This window comes from Argiope bruennichi, chromosome 9, assembly GCF_947563725.1.
Source record: "Argiope bruennichi chromosome 9, qqArgBrue1.1, whole genome shotgun sequence".
Lineage (NCBI taxonomy): Eukaryota > Metazoa > Arthropoda > Arachnida > Araneae > Araneidae > Argiope > Argiope bruennichi.
Genome location: NC_079159.1, coordinates 58,146,972 through 58,166,396, shown reverse-complemented (window position 1 = coordinate 58,166,396; position 19,425 = coordinate 58,146,972). Strand labels below are relative to the sequence as shown.

The window sequence follows — 19,425 nt, the reverse complement described above, 5'->3', positions numbered from 1 at the left end:
GAATAAAAAAGAAAATGTCCGGTTCAAGCGAAAGATCCATATTTGCTAAATATCTTTCATCAATCCCATGCAATATGCTTATTCAAGGTCTATAATTTTTATTCAGAGAAACGGGGATAAGAATTCTATTGTAGAATATGTGAGTAAGTTTTGGAGAAATCATTTCTGCTGGTTTCATTATGATGTTACATTATTTATGATGATTGTTGTAATGTACAGATTGTATGCCATCTTTATAAGCACGATCATTATCATGTTAAGATTCTTTTTTAACGGTAGAATTTTATAACAATCTGAAAGAATTACTGACTTCAAATTTTTTTATTCATGTAATCGAGACAATTGCTTTTTTGTCATTCTAAAAAAAGTCGCGACTGTCTGCATTTAAGAAAAAAATTCTCTAAAAAGAAATATGATAGGAAAGTATCTGCGTCCTTATGAAAGCAACAACAAGCCAAATAGTTTCAAACACTCTTCCTCGTCTAAAAACTATTAAAAAATTCCTGCTAGTGTGATCAAAATCTCATTTGAGATGCAAAATCGTGATTTTTCTATTTTTGAAGATTATTTCTTATATATGACAATTTATGCGCAGTTTTTCCATCACGACTGGAATATCACCCATCTCGAATCTCAAAACAAGTACTGGGATTTTGATAACCATCAATATGATTTTTTTTTCTATTTCCATCGATAAAAATGGATCATTAGTTATTTTGCAAAGGGTGGCCCCTTAGTTGGATGAAGATGAATCTGATTTCCAGTAAAGATCATGGCCTATAGATAAGAGAATGCAAAAAAAGGGGGAGGAGGAGTAAAGCACTTTAATGGAGATTCATTGTCTTATCGAAGATTCTGGTTCCTTTGGGATTGTTCCAGTTTGCAATCTTCTCCTGAAATCCCACCCATTTCACGTTTCGCACCGGTTTTGTATCAAAAATAAATCGTTTCAAAGACGAGATATAAACTATTTATCCCAACAAAATATTTTATGATTTTTTTTTATTTTATTTTAATATTTTCCTGCAAAATATATATGAAACTTAAAAAAATTGAATTCAGTTTAATATTTTACCTTAAAATATTGTGCAAAATTTTTAGAACAATTCGATATTTTATTCTTGCAAATTGGATGTATCTTGCATAACGTCCATTTTTACATTCACTTCATTTTTGCTTTCGTTATATGTTATTCGTTCAAAATTACGAGGTCCGTCTCAAAATACCTCCAGAGTTACTTTAAAACGGCCATTAATATAACCGATCTGAATTTAACTGTCCATTTTAAAGAATAATTAGCAAAAAAATATTCATTGGCTTTATATCTAGAGATCTTAAAAGTCCGTGAGTTGAATCCGCATTTTTCATTAGCATTCAGCTGCGAAAAACGAACCGAAGTAGCTGTTGGCAGAGCAAATGCGTTATTTCTATGGAAATGTTAGATTTAAAAAAAAGAAAGAAAGAAAAGAAAGAAACAGTGGGAGTGGTTTCTTCAAAACTTTTTCGTATACTCTCTAATAAAGGTGTTATGCCAGACAACGCCTTACATTGTTTTGGCGTGCAATAGTTACGAAATATTAATCTTTGACGTGAATTTAGCATTTTTACTGAATTTTCGTGTAATTATTGGCGAGTTATTTGGCGATTAATCCTTGTTGTACAATTATAGTATCCGAAAATCGAATTTGTGTTTTAGATGCCTTTTTCCTACCTGATTAAAATAAAAATTTGACCCAAAACTACACTTGTAGTCACAAAATACCATATGAAATTTGATGTATTTAAATAATTCCGTTTTTGAGTTATCACGTTTATTAGTTTCTGAAAGTACAGATTGACAGACTGTAAAGCCGCATTTGAATTTGACTCAAACTTTGACAGGTATGTTATAGATGTTAAATAAGTACACTATAGATGTACACTATACACAGGTACACTATAGATGTTAAATTTGTGTACTGAATTTTATTTATCCAGCTCTTTTCGTTTTGCAACTACCGTGTTAACTTATATTCGTACAGACGGACTTCCTCGAAATAGATTTTGCTCAAATTTATTAGAGATCTACACATTCGGTATGAAGTCCATATGCCAAATTTCATCCGTCTAGTTGAAAGTGTTTATGAGTTATCTTTATCACAGATAGTCTGACCTTTTACACAAATGTGTTTTTCTAACTCATTAAGGTCTAAAACGTGGAGATTCGTCAAATTCTCGAGTACAAATTTTTTGACGATTACTATTTTTTATCTTTACTACATGTAAGAGAAAGTAAATAAATAAATAAAAATAAAAAATGAATAAAAATAAATAAAATAAAACCTTAGATCGGTTTTCTATTGATGGTGAATCACTTTCATTATTAATCATGTTATCCGTTATTATTAATTTTGGATACATTTTGCCCGGGAAATAATACACTGTATAATAATGTTAATTTTTGATCGATTATATTCAAAATTTAGTAAGCTAACTTTACAAAATATGTTTCACGCATTACTTTTATTTTAAGATATTTGTAAATTTATCTGTTTTTCATAAATAAAAAAAATTATAAATTGTTTACTTAGGAGCTAACGATCTTTCATGTGATTCACTCTCTTAAACAATCTATTAAATAAAAAATCGTGCTCTTAGTCAACAGGAAACGTGCGCTTTTCTAGGAAAGGTAGTCAGTGTTGATTCTAAACACCTGCGTTTTCGTCTAGCTTTTGTTGCAATCCGTATAAATCCGTAATTAACTTATACGTCAGTTTCTGACAATCTGAGTTTTTCAACCCTTTGATAATTACTTAAACTGCCATTTTATAACTGCGCTTATCTATTCAATGGATTATTGAGCTTTGCGATTAATTGCAATTGAAATGTGTGTTGCAATTTTCTGTAACTTTTTGTTGTGTTAGGAAAGTTCGTCAGGTTATTTCTGTGTTATCTTCGGATGTTCGCTTGATGATTTCACTAGCAGTCGTTTGACTCAAAAGAACGTTATGCTCTAATGGTTTTCGTAGTAAAAATTAAATTAGATGTCTGCTTTGTGAGTATAGAGCTAATATGCAAGAAAAGATGTACAATTATTGTAAAATACAATTTTAGATTGATCCTGAACTTGATTGGTGCCATTTATATCAGTCTGTCCATAACTATGTATGCCACTAATCTTTTTATATATACAAGTATTTAAATTATAGAATATTTTTTATTATCTTGAATGGTTTTTTGTTATAATCTATACTAAAAATAATGATGAATGTGTATGTTTTGGCGCTCTACAGTCCAGGCCGCTTAACGTACAGCTACCAAATTTGTCACATGTACAACTTAGAGAGTGGAAATGTGCACCTCGGATCGATTTATTAAAATTTTAATTAATCAAAATTAAGTTGAATTTGGCCGTTTTTCCGCGGTAACTTCCAAATCAATTATTGCACAAAAATGAATTTTACACCGTTTTAAAAGTTAAGAAATTCTTTTTAATTATACTAACTTAATAGTCGTGCAAATTTTTGCTGGATTTTAGCAATTTTCTAAAAAAGATTTTTTTTGTTTGATTTTCAACAATAAATTACATTGTTGCCCTGAAAAAGAAATCGTTTATATTGTTTCATCATATACATTTCGTATTTTTTTTTTCATTACTGAAAGCTAAGCAAGAAGGATTTCGTTTAATATCTGTACAGTCTACAAAACAAATAAATAAAAGAAAGGTATAATATCCCGAAGCTTAGAAGATTGAGGAACTAGATATTTACGCTTTTAACTGCGAAATGATATTATGGGACTGTTTACATTAGAAACGTTCGTGTACACTATAAACAGAACTTAACAGTTAGGATTAGGACAGTTAAAATTACACGTCCTTAATGTCAGAGAATTTGGAGAATCATGGATTTAAAATTGTAAAAAAAAAAAAAAAAAAAAAAAAAAAAACCTGCTGGTCGCTTGAAGTTACTAACCGATATTTATTTTATGAATTTAGATATATTAACCAAATAGTTATGATCTTAAGAGAGCTATAATATCATAGGACTGGTCTCCATTGGAAAGGCTTATGTATTCATTGAATAGATCATATATAGGGCATTTAAAACAACACGGCTTTAATTCTGACAATTTGGGAGAATCATAGACATGAAAATATATCTAAACGATTTAACAGGAATTAAGTAAAACCAGTATTCCCCGTGAACCAGCTAATCGCCAAAAGCTATTAGCGAGAAAAAAAATTTTTATACTATATTTACTATAACAATTATGACCAAGTAAAAGATTAATATTATCCGTTTTAGTCACATATTATTATATATAAAATTTTTACCTTTTTTAATGAATTAAAAAAATATAAAATAATATTGAAGTTTTTTCCCAAGCCGTTCATATAGTTGCATTGCATTCCACCCTTGATTTATGACAGATAAATGTTGATATTTTTTGATAGATGAAAATATGAAATAGTTTGCATGGAGAAACATTCGATAGTTCATTGGTAAAAAGAGTAAGGAAGTTCATTTGTTTGATCGGATCCGAAACATTCGGTGTCGAGAAAAATGTGGCAGAATATCCAATATCTTGTATTGAATAATATTTCTAGTAGAATAAAAAGTGACGTTCCTTGACTTTCTTGTCTTCTGAGGTCTTATTATATATGAAATTCTCAACAGGCCTTATTATATATGAAATTATCGACAGGTCTTAATAATACTTGAAATTCTGGAGGCGATATTATATATGAATTCCTATATATGCAGGATGTCCCACAAGGTATGTAGCGTCTAATATTTACAGATTGTGATATAATATGTCAAGACGAATATTTTGATGTGCAACGTTTGGAGTTTCTGAATATAGCGTCATAGTCTAATTAAGGTGTGAAGTTCGTGTTCTGAAAACTTCAAGAAATGAGAACAAAACCAAGTGAAAATCAATACTTATTGAGAACTTTCAATGCAATAGATTTTCAACATGTCGGCCGTTCGAACAAATAAAATCGCGAAGTTTGGAATCGAAGTTCTCAATTGTTTCCTCCAAAACATCTGTTCCAATTTCCTTGACCTCGGTTTCAATTGCTGCTCTCAAGCCATCCAATGTTAAGGGCTGTGTGAGATACACTGTGTCTTTTAAAAGTCCCCATAAAAAAATGTCGCGCAGGTTAAGATCCGAGGAGGTAGGTGACCATTTTCTACCATTACCTGTTTCGTAATGGAATCTAACTCGATTAGTCTATCGTGAAAATCTTCAGCTCAGAGATCGAAGTTTCGAGAGTGCGGTGGGGTCTAGCGCCAATCTTGCATAAACTAATAATCGTTTATCTTGTCTATGCCTTGCAAAAATGGGATGTCAGTGTCATTCAAAAAGTCAAATAAGCTTCACCGGTGACATTTTCGATAAAAAAAAAATGGCTCAATGATGCCTTCGACAAATAACGCACATCAAACTGTGAGCCTAAGTGAGTGCATTGGTTTAAGTGGTTGCATGATGAGTATTTTCAGTGTCCCAGAACCTTCATTTCAGCTTGTTAACATATCCTTGGAGGTGGAAGTGCACCTCGTCACTGAACCAGGTCCAAATAAAATCAATTTCGCGACATTAGTCTTTATTAATCATGGTGTTTTCAAAATCAAAACTCCTTAAACCATCCAAATCGGTCAATGGTTGATTGATTTGAATTTTGTAAAGGGACAGAGCCAGATCCCTCCTCATTATCCAATGCACCGTGCTTTTGGACATGTCGTGTTTTCGTGCCCCTGTCGTACCGAAGTTGATGAACTTGCTTCCCACACTACTTTCACTTTCTGAACAGTAGATTCCGTTCTTGCAAATATCTCTTTTTCCCCCATCGCCAGCACATTGTCCAACACAGTGCCGGTTTCCTTAAATCTTTCGTACGTTCTTTTGATCGTCGTGCCGTTTGTGTTATGGTGATTGCCTAATTTTTTCACGATACTCTGATATATTTTGAAAGTTAACATTATGAAAACACGTTCAATCGAATAGCTGTTCATTTCAGAACCACAACGAATACGCACATTATACAGTAATTTTTTAGCGAATAACGCGCGATGCATTCTCATCAAAACCGTTTTCTATTTTTATATGCTGCTGCATATTCACTTGCAGACGCACCTTTTCTCTCATTGGTTGTCAGGAATTTGCATAGTGACTTAGGGAAGCGATCATGTTGGGCAATCGTCGTATGCATCGTAATTTAGGATACAAAGTATCGGATTCGTAATTAACGTTCTTGGTGTAATTAGATTATGATGCTATATTCGGAGACCCAACATGTTAGATATCAAAATACTCGTCTTAACGTGTTCTGTCTGAATCTGTAAAAATTAGGCATACCTTGTGGGACACTCTGTCTTTCTCTATATGAAATCATGGACATAACACATTTCATATACTAGATGCATCATATCTAGATGCTGTACATCTCATATACTAGAGATGTATAGCATTTCTAATCTTTTGTGTGCTTACCAGATTTTCGTGCCAGTTGTCGATAAATGGAATTAAGAACACAAAATATCCGTTTCGGTCACTCCGCACTTGGAATCCGTTGCATAATTAAGAGTTTGCTTTTTTTATGTTTGTATGAAAGTGTTTTTCTTTTCCTTGCCCTGGAAATGTTAGTTAAGTGAACTTAATTACAACTTGTACAAAAAATGCCACCCAATCCTGATATACAGTTAGAATTACCACCATGACTCTTGTAGCGTGCCTTGTTTATATTTCTATCAATTGTTTAAATACCTCAGGTTAGATTTAATATCTGTAGTTTGTCTTTTAGGAATTTTGTTACTGATTGATTTATCGAGCGCTTAGACTCTGGGGATTTTTTTTTTCTTTCTCTCAAATCCTTCAGAACCGTCATGCAAATGCATTGACCGAGACTCTGTATCCTGACCCTGCTGCTTGACCGATTTCCGTGTAAGAAAATCTCACTGACGACGTTTTCATTTTTAAGATGGTGATAAGGCTCTTATTTTTATCTTTCGCTTCCGCATTTCGCTCGTGTTCAGGTGAAATGTATACCGAAGATCCGACGCATCCAGCGTGAAGGAAAAAACTTTTCTGGGATTTCAATCCTGGCTGACAGAACTACGGGGTCAAACAGAAGTGTGATTTGGGGAACAGTTATCGCATCCTTGCTTTTCTTAAATGACTTGTTTGCGTAAGATGCAGTGCAGTCTCGTTGAAATAATAATGTGATGTGTAGTAAGCTAGCGAGTTATCATTTCTTTTTACCTCCTTCCTTTATTCTTTTCTTTACCATTTGTTGTACACAAAGACACGGATAAAGTAAATAATGATAGTTGTATGCTACAAAGGACCTAGCTTAACATAGCGAAACATTTTAATGTTTTAGCGTAAAGCATATTGTTTCGATATGGTTTCGTGTGTTTAGAAATAACTAGCCGACTTTGGCGACCAGTTTGTTCGCCAAGATTATCGGAGTTTTAGGCTGTTAATTATTAATATGAGATGCATTTCTTTAAAAAAGCATTTCAACTTGTAATTTGATATGACAAAAATGCATGAATTCTATTAAAACAGTTTACTGCAAATTACAAAGTGTATAATATTACGAAATAAAAGAGGAAGTGAAAGTCCTACTACACATTGAATGATTGGCAAAATCAAATGATTGCATGTTTTAAAATTGAATTCCATCCTAAAATTTAAAAACATTGTTTCAGATAACATATAAAATTGAACTAAAAATAGTATTGCAACTAAATGAAGAATTGTACGGGTATGAAATTTATATCATTAAAAAAGGTAATTTTTTTAATCTCAAGATAATACAAAAAGCATTTTTTATAATTGTTTTGGAAGATATGAGTATCAATTTTCATAAACAAGTCATAATCAATATGGCTAGACTTAATAAGGACACCAAACTTGAAAAATTTTATAGCGATTTCTAGGCCAAATATAATTGTGTCAATTTTTTATTGGAACTTCATAAGTCGTTTGTTAGTATTTCTGGTATTTTACCTGATTGCAGACTTTTAGAGAGTTTTTGGATGATTGGCATGATTTTGACATATTTGGCGAGATACCGTACATATCTTAAGTTTTACTACGATTACTTATCTGCTAATGTTAAGCTTAATTTTGCACTTGATTGGAATTTCTATTTGAAACTTATTTCTTGATTTCTTGGATAAAGTGAAGAATAGTGTGCTCCCGAGTTTGTCGCCAATATTGCAACCCATCGGATCGTTCTTCTAGCAACCCTAATGCTGTTTTGTTTATTACTTTTTGCAATGGTTGAGTTGTACATGAACTACAACTTTATTATGAAAAATGTTAAATTAAAAATATTAAAAAAGTATCGATTAAAGATTTTAATTTTGTTCTTTATTATAATTAAAAGTTTATTAAATGAAGAAAGTTAAGCTTATAATTAAAAATTATTTTCTTCTTTCTTCTTCTTTTTTTTTTTTTTTTTTTTTTTTTTTTATGTGAATACGAACAGAAAATATTTATTCTTTTGTAATTTTTAATTGTCAGTATGCGCTTTAAAAAATCGTCTGCATTCTCACTTTAAAAGACAGCTGCAATGCAATTCTTCGCAGTTCTCGTAATTCTTTTGGTGCTCTAATGGTTGGTTCCCTTCATAATTTGTTATGTCGGGAGTATTGCGAACCTGTAGAATGGATGAAGGGTGAGTTAAATATGTATATATATTTATATATTTTACGAGTTGATGAAGTTAGGAAAGGATGCTTGTTTGAAATTTTGTATTGAGAATGGTTTGATATCGAACCGGCAGAATGTATGAAGGGTGAGTGAAATATATATTTTTTTACGAGTTGATGAAGTTGGGAAAAGGATGTTTGTTTGAAATTTTGTATGGAGAATGTTCCGATTGCTTCTTTCTCCGTTCTTTCTTTTCTTTTGCTTATGCACTGTTTATGTTATCCACACAATCCTTATGTTCAATGTGCTAGCGAAGCTACTAGGTTCCCGTTCCCGCTGCTAGCGAAGCCGTAGGTTGTTTTTTTAAGTTAAAAAATTCTGCCCGGTGCCTTCTACAGATGCCGAAGGCAGAAGGCACCGGGCAGTATGAAAAAAAAAAAAAAATACTTATCAGTAAAAAGTCCTAATTATATGCCGGGAATTGGTAACCATAACTGTTCTGCGGAAGCATTTGTTTATTTTGTCCGCCATCTTTATTGGCGACTTGGCAATGTTGGCGCAGCAGGGGGCACACTATAATTCACTTTTACCGATGTGAGTATCAATTTCCATAAACAAGTCATAATAATTATGGCTAGTCTTAATAAGGGCACCAAACTAGAAAAATGTTGGTGCCCCAACAATATAATCGTATCAATTCTTTATTGCAACTTTATAAGTCGTTTGTTAGCATTTCTGGTATTCACCCAAGATTGCAGACTTTTAGAGAGTTTTTGGATGATTGGCACTATTTTGACATATTTGGCGAGATACTGTACATATCTTAAGTTTTACTACGATTACTTATCAACTAATGTTAAGCTTATTTTTGCACTTGATTGGAATTTTTATTTTATTTCTTGATTTCTTTTATATCTTCTCTCCTCTGACAGAATGTCCTCTTTGGTGACATGGCAAACTATCTTTCTAACACTTCTAATATTTCACCACTCCATTAATTAGCTAAGCGAAGCATTTGTTTCAGTACAGCTGTAAAAGGTTCAATGAATGAAAAACAATCTGAAATTCGTATAATATTTTGTTTGTATTTGAATGTTGTCATTCGACAATTAGTAATAAGCTCTATTTCTGTGTCATTTACGTTAGCGTTTTATATAGTATATAGATTTTTAAGATTCCCAAGTCTGTGTGAAATTGAGATTTTGGATTTCGTTATAAAAATATGTAGCAGAAAAGATTTATAGGGAAAATGTTTCTTTTGGTATTTATATCTGTGAAATATAAGAAAGGATTGCTATCATTACAGAATATACTCAAGATCTTTTATTGTAATTATCGCATGATTTTTAAACGATGAAACTTCACGAAAGAAATTAATGATAGTTTTGACGATTGGTTCAAAATTTTTGGATGATTGCAAATCACGACTCTTTTGGAATGTGGAATGGGAAGTAATAGGCATGTCATATCGTAGAGAGATAACATAAAATCAGCGGTGGAACTTTTTATAATTTCGAAAAGAAGATTACTCTTAATAAAGAATGGAGTAACGATATGTTGATTAGGTATTTTCAGTTCTAGTATAGATTTGAATGTCCCTTCGATTGGCGACAAATTTTTGAGATGAAGCACTACTTCTGGTTTTCATAACGCTTTGTTTTCATTGATGTTACTGTTAGATTACCGATCGAAAATTTTTACCCTTGGCGTCAAAAAAATCGCCAAAAGATCAAGGGGCACCCAATTGTAAACTTTTACCGTATTTTCAAGAGCCGATGAAGCTGAGATAGTGAAAGATAATAATAATATTTTTAATGGAGAAGCTAAAAAAGATTTATTGCATATATTAGACTCAGTACTTGAATGATAAAATTATTCCAAGCTAGTTGATAGACAAATCGATTCGGCGGGAATCAATACAAATGCTGATTTCTACTGTATGATGAAAAGTTACAAACTATGATTTTGAATTATTAGATAAATTAATTTAAATTATTAATCAGCATTCATTTGTGAATATTAAAAACTGCATTTTCATTTGAATTTTTTTTTTCGAATTTATCTCTATATTTACTCAATTCTTTAACCTTTTGTTCTAGGTAAACAATTGCATTGCTTTAATACCATTTTGGCCAATAATTTTGTTTTACTATATAAAAATAATTTATCAGTATAATAAATACAGATTTTATTTTATAAATCCTTACTCAGAAAAAAGCCCAATAATAAGTTATATATATATATAATATAGCGATGCATGCTGATTAATAACGTTTGAAAAATAAAGTTTTTATTGCAATAATTTTATGCAATTTCATTACAAACTCTTTGTAATCTGGATTTCATCATCTTTGTTTTTGAATAGAATTCATATTTTACGTATCACTCATGAATGCATTCATAACGATTTAATAATAAAAAATTCCAAATTAAATTAAAACTTATTAGAAAGTTATAGTTATATATCTATTTAATTTCACGATTTTTTTTTTGTTTAACTGAAAAATGTTGCTTTTGTTACAAAAATTATTGTAAATTAAATTTTCAAAGTTAAATATTATTCAAAATAAATTAAATTGCTATTCAACAGATGCGATTATTTATTTAATAGTAAAAACAAAAATGGAATTTAAAACAAAATTTTATCAATCTATCAAAAAGCAGAATTTTATTTTTTACTAAACATTTGAGATTAGAGCAAAAATGTGTCCTCCTGCTGTTGTGTGGTATGGAGAGAGGAGTGCCAGCTCAGCTGTCGACCTCTTCATCTGACCGCGGTTCAAAATTACGAAGTCTGTCGCAAAATAATCCTAGTGTTGCTTTAAAAAACGGGACATTAATATAACTAAACTAAACTAGAGCAATATCGATAGGCGTGAAATATCGATAAATACTGTGTAAATTGGAATTTGAATTTATCCAGATATTTTAGCATTTAGTCAGTAATGAATTTTTTTTCTTCTCATGGCAGTAATCATTGTAGTTTAATTTTCTATTCAAATAAATTTTAGCATCATATATTCTTATGTTTTTATTTTGATCTTTAGAATTATTGTTAAAAAAGATCGATGCTCTCCGTTTTCGTAAATTTTTTTCGGTAATTTGCTTTTTGTTTTCTTTTTTGTCCTTAAATTAATTATTCGTTATTGTAAATATTATAAAATTTTACCGTCACTGCTTTTTTTTTTGTTTTCTTTTTTTTCTAATTTCCCTCCAAAGTAGTTTCAATCTTATCGAATCAAAATTTATTTGAAAGCATTTGATTAACCAATTATTAAAATTCTGTGTATAGTAAACGGTTTAAAGAACCTCAATTGTACAGCACTTCAGAATTATAACGCATCACGAAGTAAATGGAAAATCAATTACAAAATTACGAATATTAAATAACTGAAATTAAATAAAATGAAGAAGCATGTGATATCAAGAAAAAAGTAATAACGAAACAACTGAAATGAAGTTACATCTAATCATTTACAAAACAATAATAACTATATTTTCAAACAAGTTTGTTCCATTAAAACCATTGTATAGCCGAAATATTACTATGTGCACTAATATTTTTAGGTAAGTGTCCGTTTTTTAATGCTTTTTATCATTTAATATGGATCCTGATAATGACAGCTAACAAATGCGTTTGGTTTTTTTACTTAAGTGTTATAAATACTTTTTTGCATTCATAACAAGGGTTACTGAAACATTATAGAATATATTGTTTAGCTTTTTTGCACTGTAGTAATTCCATATAGAAAAACACAATGTTATTAGATGCTTGAAGATTTTTGCAATATCTTCACTTTTAGATTTTTTCAATAAATGAGCAAAAGTTGAAAGTTTAAACGGCTTAAAAGAAATTTCTTGCAGTTGAATTTTTAATTAAAGTTATATTTATTAATCATTAATTAATAACTTCATTTTTTGTTTATACGCCTGGTTTTTGATCGTCATAAAACTTCTTCCATAGAAATGCGCATCCATTATAAAGTACGAAGACATTATTCCTGATTGACGATTGGTTTAGATTACATTTACCGATTAACACTTTGTTTTGAGGTAGTATAAAAATGCAGGAATAAGATTGAATGGAATGTCGCAAGTTTGAATTACGGTTGGATGACGAGGTTGTCAATTGGAACATTTGACACACTCTCTTCTCCAAGCTCCCATATTCTTTAGGTAGAAAGTCATTTAAATCTCGACATAATAATGTACAATAGACAACATATACAATGGATCTTTGATGGATTTCGAATATGGAACCGACCGATTTCGAAGCCAAGACATTTCCAAGAGACCAATGTAATTCCATCGTGGATTCCAAAATAATTGGTTGGATGTTGTTGAGCAAAAACAAAGAGAAATGTAAAACGGTTGCTACCATCGAGTATTTACCTAAAATTATTTGTATATTAATTACTGTGAATTTTTCATTAAAATAAATGTAATCTCATTCTATTATCCTTATGCGGCATGTCACATTCTTCTTAAAGATTAAATGCTGTTTAAATTTTTATTTAAGGTTTTCGAATAAACTTTCTCAAACGATTAGCGAAACTAAGACTATCTTATACGACTGCCTGCTCTCCGGTTGGTCTCCCTGTTCCATACACGCAATGAAAGTCACGGTAGATAAAGTTTAAACAAAATGTATTCAGGGGATCGTGAATGTAATATTTTGCCTGTTACCTCAAACTTTGAAATTTGTTAAGTTTATTTTCGTAAAATACTTCTCTGTGAACCCTTCAATTATATGGCTACCTTCACAATATCGTATTTTCATGACGTACTTTTTCACCGTAACTGGCTCAGAATCCTCTTTTGTGCGATCGGAATGGAATTGAACCCCTCCCAATGCGCGCCCCATTCGCGAGCCCGCCTTAAAGTCAAGGCCATGAAGCAGTGCTCTAGTACCAACTTACTCCCCCCCCCTTTTTTTTTTGTATAGCTAGCTGCTTTTTATTATTATTATTTTACGTTCTTCTGATGTCTCAGAGATGAAAGAGGTCAATTTTATGGTCTCAGAATCTGAAAATTTATCGAAGAGCAGAGCGAAATTTGTGACCTCAACTGTATGCGTTTTTATAGCTGTCTTTTGGCTGAAATTCTTGGAAACAGGTTGTATTAGGTCTTTTGTGGATTTGTCTATTCTATGTATACACTTTTTAAAATCTTTTCTTTCGTATCTTATTTGCATCGTTTTCTTAAGAGAGTTTAAAAACTTCGTTTGTTTACAAGAGAAAATGCATTCAGTATCATTTGAATATTTTTTTTTTTTTTTTTTTTTTTGGCAGTGGTTGTCATTTTTTTTTAGTCGTTGGTCGCACTTTTAATTATTTTTGACTGTGGCGTGGTGACCAAAGTACAAGGGGGTTATATATCCCATGAGCCTTAGAAGACATTATGGAAACAAAACTTTATTACTTTTATGCCATTTTTTTAAAAACCGAATATGACGGGGATGCGAAAAGGTAAGGCCAAGGCCCGGGGCAATTTAAACTTACTAAGACGTCTTAATGACGTCTGGATTAAAAAAAAAAAAAAAGAAAATCATTATTCTCTGGATGACCTTCATCCTCTACTACTCTGCTTTTACGAAGTTTTTATGTAAACATACAAACGGCAACATTTTTTTTTATCAAGTTAGCATTATAAATTTAAAATGAGTAATAAAATTATTATAAAGAAGCCTTGCATTAGAAAGCGCATGACTGCGTCATCATTTTTGCTATTGTATTATTCTTTAAGGTACTGCATCAACCTCGTTTATAAAATATGACCAAATTATAATTAGTGTGTTGTCATTGATCATTTAGCCCGTATGGATCTAATTGTGTTATTAAAAACTAGCATCAAGATATTTATTTTGATATACACATGTTTCCTCAGAATATCGAAGAAACTTCTCAATGATAAATTCTTTTTCAGATTTCATTTTTTGAATAATATGTATATTTTGCTTTTCAATTGATTTATTCAGTTTTGAATAAGATATCACACTTATAAATAGAGTAACGAATGAATTCAAAAAATGGTAGTTGATTCTTAATTGCATAACTTCATTTAATTTTGAATAATCTTACCATATAAAAATTTTGTAAAGTTAAAAAAAAATAATAATTTAAGTATGAATCTTTTTCTCCGTCATATATTTTTACAATGGTTTTTGACTTCTTACCGTAGTGAAAATTTTGAATTTCCAACGTTTTCATTTTTTTGTAAAGATAAAAGTATTTCTTCAAAAATAAATGTCTTCTATCTGTAAACACAATAACTCAAAAAAAAAAAAAAAATCTTTGAGCTAAACAGATGAAATTTGTGGTGGCCCTTTATACAAACTTCGTATATTACTATCAAATTTTGAATGAAATCTATCACAAGAAATCTGTCTATCTAACCCTAGTTCAAGTGAACACAATTACTACAAAACTAGATAAATGTGAGTGTTTTTTTACGAAATTTTATCATCTAAAGTATAGATCCATACTAAATTTTGAACCAAATTCTCGAGTGGGTTTACTATCTGTCGGTCTGTACTTTCGCATGCATATAAATACGATAACCCAAAAAAGACAACAGCTTAAAATAATGAAATTTGGTGTGTGATCTTGATATTCAAATTGTATTTCTGTAAAAAACTTTTGTTTTCAGTTTGTTAAAAAAAAGCCTCGAAAATGTATTTGTATTTACGTTACTATATACAAAGTAAACCTTTTATATGCGGGATTTTGAAAATAAAAATGTGAGCACTCCTCGGGGTCTACATTTTTAATTGTTTGTATGCGTAAAATAACGCCTTTGTTAGTGAGTATGCAAGAAAATTTCGGTGAGACTACTCTTTCTTATTTTAAAAAGAAATGAATTACAATAACATTATATTAATTTCTCTTTTTTTTTTCCTTTTTTTTATCAGCATATTTTTTTGAATTTTTGTTAACTATTGTATTTTATTTCAGAATTACAATTGCTTAGTTTTTTATTTTTTATTTTCCTATCTTTTTCAGGGTGAAATCGACCGTAAGATCACTTTCACTCGTCTGGTGGATCGTCAGTTCTCATTTTCTGATTCTGATGGACGATTATCTGAGTGGCCGGACGTTCGTCTCGTCGATGGGCATTCAGTTCTGGAAGGGCGACTTCAGATGTTCTACAAAGGAAAATGGAGATCCGTTTGCACTAACTCCAAAAAGTAAGCGCTTTATCTGATTTTGCAATTACATATCTCGTATTTTTGCTTGTCAGCTTATGTAAAATGTTTAATTATGGAAATTTGCAGGTCTGTTATAAAATATCCTTGTTTTCTTGTTTAAAAATTGAACCATCGCCTTTGACAATAATGTTCTGAGTCACCGACATTAAATCCACAGTCTTTAGAGTCTTTATGAATTTTTTTCTGACTATGGGGATTTTATAAAAGATCTTTCGATTCCAATGTATTTCATTATAACTGTGTATTTATTAGCCATATCTTTGATAAAATATTAATAAATAATCGAATTTATAACAAGTTTAATTTTTCCTCTTCTGCAATCTTAATCTTAACCATAATATGCAATCTTAAACGTGTATTTCCATCTATTATGTAACAAATATAATTCCTTTCTGATATACGTAGTATAGAGAAAGCATAGTAATCATCAAAAACTTCGAATACGAGAATTAGACGAATATCCACATTTTAGACCTCCCTGAGCTTGAAAAATATATTTTTGGAAAATATACATCTGTCTGTCTGTGATAGAGATAAAAAAATATTTGAGCTAGACTTTTGAAATTTGGTGTACGGTCTTCATACCAATTTGCAGATTTCTATTAAATTTTTAGTAAAATCTGTTCAGATGAAGTCCGTCTGTCCGGTTGTTCTAATGTAAGTTAACACGACAAATACAAAAACTAAGAGATCTAGATAGTTAAAATTCGGTATACAGATTTAACATCTATAGTTTAGAAACCTGTCAAATTTTGAGCCAAATCCAACTACGGATTGATTGTCAGTATGTACTTTCAGAATCATGTAAACACGATAGTAAAAAAAATGCAATGATTTAAATATATCAAATTTGGTATGGAATTTTGTGACTATAAATATAGTGTTGTGTCAAATTTTTGTTTCAATCTGTTAAGAAAAACGGGTCTAAAACACAAATTCGAATTTCGGTGCTCTTAATGAATGTCAAGGATTAATCGCCAAATAACTCGCCAAGGATGACACGACCAATTCAGTAAAAATACCAAATTCACGCCAAAGGTTAATATTTCATAACTATTGAACGCCAATGCCATTCAAGGCGTTCTCTGGCATGACAAATCTATTAGAAAGTATGCGAGAAAGTTTTGGAAAGACCATTCCGCTGGTTTTTATGCTTGGTATTTAAAGTTTATAATACTTGAAATGATTGGTGATATTTCTCTCATCTTAAAAATAAAACAAGATAAAAATGGAATAAGATTTCTTTCTTATTCCAAACTGCTAAAAAAGGTATGGGATTATTCCTTTCTCTAAAATTTGGATAAACTGCAATAAAAATTCATTTTTTACCTTAGTAATTATAATGAAAGTGAGGTGTTTCGATTATAACATGTTTCCGTCATTATTTTTATGATAATTGTACTTTTCTTGTTCGAGTACAATATAGCGAATTACGAAACACACATGGATATTGGCAGCGTGCCAATATTTGTGTATATTTCTGGTTAATAAAACACAAATCAAGGTTATGTGAAATTACCTTGCCGAGATTAGTTTAAGCATCAGTTTATAAACGTAATTTTATCTGTTTTCAAGGTTACTTATGTCATTTGACTTTAGATCAGAAGAGATATAACTGTGATTTTTATAGCTTACTTTTAAAGCTATTTTTTTATTACATGGCTATTTTAATTGTTTGATTGGGGTATACTTAGGATTGTTTATATTTCAGAATGACAGACTAACCATTGTCTAGTAAATGTAAGTTAAAAATAACTTTTGCTGCTTTTTATTTTAAGAATAGATTCACATTCACAGTAATTGGGAAATTATTCTTGATATTATACGACAATACTTGAAACGAATACTTTAATTTCTTATTTATTATTTTAAATAAATTTTTTAAATGCGAATAGATTGGAGCTTTCGACACTTAACATTTTTGGCACATTATGTAAACTATGTTTATCTATCTTGATATATGGATATATATTTGTTCTTTTGAACATAAAGCTTGCTAGTTTAACATTTGGATAAATTTTTAGAATGATAATAAAACATCTTAACTTCGATTTCAAAACTTGCGTAATTAAAATGAATATAAAACTGAGAAATATTTGTTGCTAGATTTGTTACGTATGGTATTAAATTTTTTCAGTGCTAGTCACTTGCCTGCAATCTCATAGGAAAACCCGTAGCAGGGGTTTCCCCAAAACTTTCTCGCATACGTTCCAATGAGGATATTATCCCTCCCCCCCCCGTATAAAATTGTTATCTCGGATAATGCCATGAACACTACAAGTACTTAAATTTTTACTTTCAAAGTCCCCGGCATGATCTTTTTTATGCATGTATGTACATGTGTATTAACTGCTTGCCATTGCCGAACAATAATTGCAAAATATCAACCTTTAGCAGGGATCTAAAGTTTTTATCGTATCCAACGTATAATATTGGCAATTTTTTTCAGCTGTTAATCGCAGGTATCCAAGCTGCAGAAAATGGAATACGTATTTTGGACACCTTTTTTTTGATTGGATGAAATCCAAACTTGGCATAGAATTACAAATGTAGTCACAAGATCACATACCAAATTTCATTTATTTAAGTCACTGCATTTTTGAGTTATTGCGTGTGCCTGCATACGAGCGTATAGAAAGAGATGATCAAACATTTGACAAATTTGGTTCAAAATTTGATAAAAATCTACATATTTGATGCTTATCAAACCAAATTTCTTTTACCTTAGAATTGTTAGTTTTTTTTTTTTTTTAACTATCGCATTTACATGCATGCGACTTTATAAAAGGTCCCATATTCGAACCGAAATCATCAATTTATTTTTAGTATTATTACGATATTTAATGTGTAGTGCATCAGTTTCTTAATAATTGTCAAAAAAAAAAATACCGTCAATAAGAAAAAAAAAAAATCTCGATAGTACTTATTATAAATGGTACAAGTAGCTTTTATTCTCGTTTTACTCTTTTTTTTTTATCGATTAAAAATATAAAGAATTTATTTTAGCTGATATTTTTCTGTGAGTGAGGAAATATTTTTATTATTTCGATCCTTTCGGATATTTAAGTCATTTTGATTTTATTTCATCTTCATCTGTATTAGAATATCTAATCACATGAATCTCAACTTCCATATTTGTTATAATCAACGGGTTTTTTTTTTTAAAATTTTGTAACTTACTTTTCATATGAATGATTTCGAAAGAGTTTTCAATATAAACCAGAAAAAACACATTTTAAAAATTCACAATAGCTGAAAATCAAAATAAATAAATAAATACCAAAAAAAGTGTTAAAAATTAAATTCGTTCATAAATCGTTTGGAGTTAATTAGTTGAATGTATCTTTTGCATCTGACAACATGAATCCATGAAATTAAAATCGTTTTATTTTTTGCATCTAACTTCATAAATAAAATTTGGACCATGGATGAAAAATATAGACGTTGCAATATCTTGTTTGATTTTACAAGGCGGCGACAAAACTGGGAAATCGGGGATATCAGGGAAAAGTCAGGGTATTTAATCGATCTATAAAAATTAGGGAAAAATCAGGGAAATTCTTAAAAATATC

General features: G+C 30.5%; 1 protein-coding gene across 1 annotated transcript in view; it reads left to right on the top strand.

Annotated features, from left to right (window-relative positions):
• Positions 1 to 19,425, top strand: part of LOC129983573 (protein bark beetle-like) — a 132,476-nt gene that overhangs the window by 37,326 nt on the left and 75,725 nt on the right. Inside the window, exon 2 of the mRNA XM_056093099.1 lies at positions 15,648 to 15,832. Within this exon, the coding sequence (XP_055949074.1) occupies positions 15,648 to 15,832 (185 nt within the window). The remainder of the gene's footprint in view (positions 1 to 15,647; positions 15,833 to 19,425) is intronic.